The 5829-nt window shown below is 51.6% G+C and overlaps 1 protein-coding gene across 2 annotated transcripts in view; it reads right to left on the reverse strand.

The window, feature by feature from the left end:
* The window catches only part of CAMKK1 (calcium/calmodulin-dependent protein kinase kinase 1, alpha), a 40280-nt gene extending 40186 nt beyond the window's left edge, over positions 1-94 (reverse strand). For both annotated transcript variants that reach the window (XM_010135527.1, XM_010135526.1), the window contains exon 1: positions 16-94. In XM_010135527.1, the coding sequence (XP_010133829.1) occupies positions 16-94 (79 nt within the window). The remainder of the gene's footprint in view (positions 1-15) is intronic.
* Between the last annotated feature and the right edge of the window lie 5735 nt (positions 95-5829).

Consider the following 5829-nt stretch of genomic DNA (forward strand, 5'->3'; position numbering starts at 1 on the left):
TCTTGGCGGTGCAACCAGCCACATCTATGGCTGCTACCCGCTCTGCCAGTTCAGTCTGCATGTCCTTGCAGTGCGTGTCTATGCCTCCATCCATGGGATTTGCTGGAGAGTCCCCCATTGCTGTGTCCAGCTCAAAGGGTCTCAGATGGCACTGTGGAGAGCTGCGACGCTACGACTCACAGGCAACATGTGGCATGAAGGAATCCTTCCATGAAAAGCCTAAAAGGAAAACACAAACAGAAGTAAACTGAATAATAATATTCGCTCAACACAAACATAACCACAACACCCACCTCTGGCTTCTTCCAGCATAAAAGACAGTGAAGGCAAAATGCTGGCAGGCTGTAAACAAGATGCAAACACTCAAAACGAAAGGCAAACCCAAGCATCGCGTGAGATATGAAAGCGATAAAGCTGAGATTTTATCTGATGTGCAGCGGCACAGCTAAAGAGAACTTCTCCTTCTGCAGCCAGACCGAGAGTCAACCAGAGCCTCAGCGAAGGGTGAAGTACAGGTGCTTTACAAGCCGAGGGTAAAGCGTCAAACTTTTGATCTCTTGAATTATTTGCAGGGTACAAGGGCTTCTAGTACGTATCCAAACCCAACATGGGTAACCACAAACCCACAGCCTCAGGGCTTCACAATCGCCTCTCTGTAGCCCTGTAGGGCCCTAGAGAGCATCACCGAATGCCCTGGAAGCCAAGCTGTGGCTGGTGACTTCCGCACTCTCTGCTACTTGCAGTGCAGTCAACAGCAAAGGCAGAATTTAAAAGCAAGTCTGGTTCCAGGGGCACCCCAGCCCCCCTTCCCAGGTTGCAGCCTGTGTGCAGATGCACGTTCACCTGCTGCCCACCACGTCTAAAAACCACACTGAATTGCAAATCAACAACGCTAAATGATCACCAGCTTGTGGAAATCAGCTTTTCCTTCTGAAAAGACCTACAGAACATAAAAATGCAATACAAAGCTAGAACGGCTGAATAAAATCACTGTTTCCTGGATGCTAATCTCAGTCTCAATTTAAAAGAGATTTCAGCCTCCCCAGCACAGTCCAGAGCAGGAAGCAATTCCCTGCAGCACACAGCTGCCACCCTTTAATCACCTCTGCAGATGCAGTGCTGCAGGATGCACCATCTCATCTCATCCCACTGCCCGGTGTCTGGGCTCAGTCGGGAGAACTTAGTTTTAGCCGCAGCATCCTGGACTGCATCCAGGAACATCAGTGAAGGCTTAACTCCGAAACACTGCAACCTTTGCTCCTCTGCATGCAAAGCAGGTTGTGCATAAAGATCCCTGCAAGCCAGGTGGGACTCACATCGCCCTGTTTTCACATTCAATTTACATGAGGAAGGGAGGGAGTGAAGGAGTTCAAAAAGCCTCATCCAGCATCAGCCTGGGAACACACGGGACACCCTCGTCGCAGAGCACGGAGCACAGGTCAATCCTGGCTGGAAGCTGCCCAGTTAAACACACCACAGCTGAACTCAGCTGCAGCGAGGGATGACCTCCTGTCCCCTGCAGAAGCACAGCAGCCAAGCTCCACCCATCTTTTCTATCAATGAGGAAACTAGAGAAAGAGCTGATGGGGGGTTTCACCTGACACGCCAGTCCCGGGGGCCACAGGCTGAGCATCCAAAGGAAACACCCAAGTCTAGCACGCTCTCCCTGCAGCCCCCGGTTCACCTCCTCCTCCACCCAGGTATAATCTTCCCCCGCTTCTCCTGCCTTTTCTACAGGCTTGTTTGAACCAATCTGACACAAGTGGCACTTGCTCAAAACAGCAATGAAACAGTGAGATCAGCTTCTATTAAACCCTTTGATCCTGGAGCACAACTCCCATTCAGAGCCAGGACGGGGGCACAGGGCAGTGGCTCTCAGTGGCAAGGGAAAGCTGCAGGGTTTGGTCCAGCACATACTGCTCATGGTCCCACAACCCCACAGGCAAAGCCTCCCCTCCGCTAGACCTTCCTGCTCTCCCAAACCAGGCTGCTCGCTAGCAAACCAGCTGCAGCCCCGCACGGGGTGAGCGACGACCGTGTCCTTAGATGCCAATTTGTGGCAAGCCCGTGGAGGGTTCGCTGTCTGTGGAGTGCTTGTGCGATGTTCACACTTGGAAAGCTTCCGAGCTGACCTAGGAGAATCAGGTCTGGGCAACTGCAAGCCTGTGGCCACTCTGCTACGTCTGAGGAGTCTTTACCTGTGGAGCAGCACACTTCCCAACCAGACACTCATGCGGACGTCCCAGGGAAGCACAGTGCAGCCTCAAGCCCTGCCTGCAGGGCAGCAGCTTCCCAGGGCTGCTCCACACGGCCAGGAAAGCCCCAGTACTCATCTACTCTGCTGGGCTGGGCTGCAGCTCTCCTCCAGCCCAGTGCTCCAGCCTGCATGTTCCCTTCAGTCAGGGAAATGATTTTAAACAAAAGGGAGGAAGGGAGAAAAACTGCTTTCACCAGTTAATCCAGCTTGCATGAGGGACAGGAGGAAAACTCTGATTCCAACTGGCATTAAAAGCCTGGCTTAGCTCAGAAGAAACAAACCCAAAGCCGTTCCTCACAGCAGCTTTAGCTTCTGGACAATCACAGCTCCTAGGGAGCATCAAGAGGAAAATCAACACACAAAAGCCTGTGGCTCCCCCACCTTCTCCCCTCCCCCTGCCACGAGGTTTTCCCCACGTGTGGAGCGAGAGGAGGGAAGCATCTGCCCGTGTTGCTGCCTGGCAGCTGAAAGGCCACAAATCACCCGCCTGGACTGAACACTCGGGCGTCTCGTGGTGCTCAGCCAACGGGAAAAAAAGCCAGAAGCACTGGGACCAGCAGCAGGTACCAGCAAACAGCGATGGCTCATGCTAGCCGCCTGCGCAGCTCCCCACTGCCTAGACCAGGCACCCTGAGTGTCACCCCCTCGACAGCAGAAATACGCCTGCACAGCTCAGGCTGCAAAATAAATCTTCAGTTAATTGACAACTTAGATAAGATAAACCCCATAAATCAGCTCATCCGATCAAAACACAGACCCGTACAGCATCCCACCAAATAGCTCAGGGCTGCTAAAAGTACATTTAACAACTACAGAAAAACTTTAAATAAAATAATTGTTCATCCATAAAGCTGGGCTTTGTGTCAGGATCTGCTGTTCTGAAGGATTCTTTTTCATGGATAAATCCTCCAAAAGCATATTAGAAAGCAATGGTTTCTGAATAAGCAAATCAGTTACGCACAGACCAGCCCTACCGTGCATGAAACTTGGTACAAAAGGCAATTATTTATCTCTGTGAGGCAAAATCAATGGTGGATTTGCAGTTTGTCAGGCTGTAACAGAACCACACCTTCCTGCGACGGGAAATCCCAGCGGAATGGACACCACCACTACCTTCTATCAGCAGTCTGGGGCTGATGCTCTTTGCCTGGTCACCAGCCTGATCCCCCCCAACACTAACTGCCTGCTGTAGACCCGAGGATTATCCTGCAAACGTGAACTAAAGCTGGAGACAAGCTTATGTGAGCCAAATTAATTTGCTTACACGTCTCTTATTTACCCGTTTCCCCTGTAGCTACTCCTTTGCTGCAGGCAGAAGTGATTTTCGCAATATATTTATCAAATGGCTGCACGTGTTTCCCAGACAGGCGCTGTGGAGAGCACAGTACAAAAAAAACCTTTGGAAAGGAATATGATTCTGGAGAGGATCTCTCTATATTGCACGTGGGAGCAGGAGACGAGCAAATGCAATTAACTTTGCTGCTAAATCAAGTATTTCAAAGCATCGTTTGAAAAAGAAAAAAAATGTGCATCTAGTTCACTGCTTGGTCCACCCGTTTGGCGAATGGAACCATTCCTAGGAGGAAGGACTGGGAGGTTAGAAGGACCTGGGTCTCCCCAATCCAGCTTCATTTCCTGATTTTGCTACAGGGTACCCAGAAAAGTGACTTCAGAGCTTCCTCTGTCGCAGCTCCCAGGTTAAGAGGAACGACGCTGCCCTCAGCCCACCTCATCCCACTTGCCCTTTCTGTCTCTGGGGACACGTCTGCCCTGTGCTGAGGCACCGACAGCGTTTGCAGTGAAATAAGTCACAGTGAATAAACAACTATAACGAGCACTTACACAGACCGTGTGCTGGCAGCAATTGTGCTGCTGTTCAGAGCTGGAGACTCTTCAACGCCCGTGGGTGGTGTCCTCTGTGACATCATGGGCACACTGAAACCCTGTTTGAAGGCCACATCTGTTAGGTGCCTCTTGACCACACAAGAACCACAGCCACTCACAAAGTGAGGTCCCAAAGATCACAGAAGGCTTTAGTCTGACACTTCACCACACGCTAGCAAGGTCAGGGACCAGGTCAAGTTTTCTAAATGATGCAGGCAGCCACGTACCAAGACAGGCTGTCTGCAGAAGGGATGTCATCTCCATCACCAGCACCCTTCAGCTCGGGTCAGACCTCCCCCAGGAGCTCAGTCCTGCCTTGGGGTAGAGCTGGCTGCACATCCAGCCCTATCTTGTATCACCCTGTGCTTATGTCATGTTTCCTCAGATGATCCCCTGCAGCAGCACAGCCAGGATGAAGAATCTGCTCTTGGCTGCTGTCAACCAGAGCCAGGAACTCCCTTTATGGAGATAAGCAGCAAGTCCCGGGCTGGGCTGCCAAATCCTGAACAGCTCCTCCAATGACATCTTTGAAATATTAGGTCAGCAAGTCCCTTCCAGAGCCCGAGCTGTCAACCCACACCAAGCAACAGAGCCTACTGCTTCCAGACTGTTTCCATCCTGGAGTCTCTCCTGCACTCCCTGAACTGCAGTCGAGTCTGCAGGACCTCCCTGAGCATTAGCCCACTACCCTGACACGAGGGAGATATTTCCACACCCCCACCCCACCCTGACCCCCTGGACTTTCTATACACAGGGGAAGTCCTTGCCCCAAATCCATCCAGCTCACTCCGACACCTTCAGCTTGGAGAAGCTGCAGAGGAACTTGTGTCCCACCTGAGCTGCCGTGAGCCCCACAGCACAAAGCACGTTGCAACACATGGCTCTTGAGATCTCAGGAGCCAGCCACTTTGGGGACTCACTGCTGTGGTGGGAGAGCAGCCAGAGGGTTCATTTTTGATGGAGCAATTCAACTCAGGGCATGTTGACCTTCCTTTCAGCTCTGCTCATCCCTGGCACGCGGAGCAGGGCACCTGAAGATGAGGTTGCCTCCTGCCCACCTCCACTCATAGTGGTGGTGCAAGGAATCAGGCCTCAGGGAAGCACACGAGCTTCTTTGCATCTGTAAGAACCACTTCCAGAGATCCACTGGCCGAGGGGCAGCCCAAGCCAAGCAGCAAAGAATGATGAGAAGCTGCAGCTCTCTGAAGCCGAAAAGAAAGCAAATCCCTGCAGCCCTTGTGGAGATAATCAAGACAGATGTACACCAGACCGGCCATTTGGACTGTGTTCTCGCTGAGAGGAGGGTAATTACTTCTGGTACAGATTCCCAACTGGAACCAGGAGACGTTAACACAACCCACACCATAAGTCAGAACATACTGCTTGTGCTTTCTGCACACACGCCATACGTTTGCTTTATCCCGCGGCTTACGAGGCTCTTGTTTCAGAGCACGGGCAATCGTGTCTTGCTGAGAAACCACTCGATCCTGCTGTAATCATCCTCATCCTTTTCCCTCTTCTCCCCAAGGTTCTTGGCAGCGAGCCTGGCTGCTGTGCCACAGCTGAAAATCAGCTCATAAAAGGGAGGCGCTTGGATTACTTCGGTGAAGCTCCGAGCACAGCTTTAAAAGTAACTGCTGAATGACAAAGAGCAGCGTTTTTTGTAATTCAAGCACTGCGTGAGAAAT

Source organism: Buceros rhinoceros, unplaced genomic scaffold (assembly GCF_000710305.1).
Source record: "Buceros rhinoceros silvestris isolate BGI_N320 unplaced genomic scaffold, ASM71030v1 scaffold15054, whole genome shotgun sequence".
NCBI lineage: Eukaryota > Metazoa > Chordata > Aves > Bucerotiformes > Bucerotidae > Buceros > Buceros rhinoceros.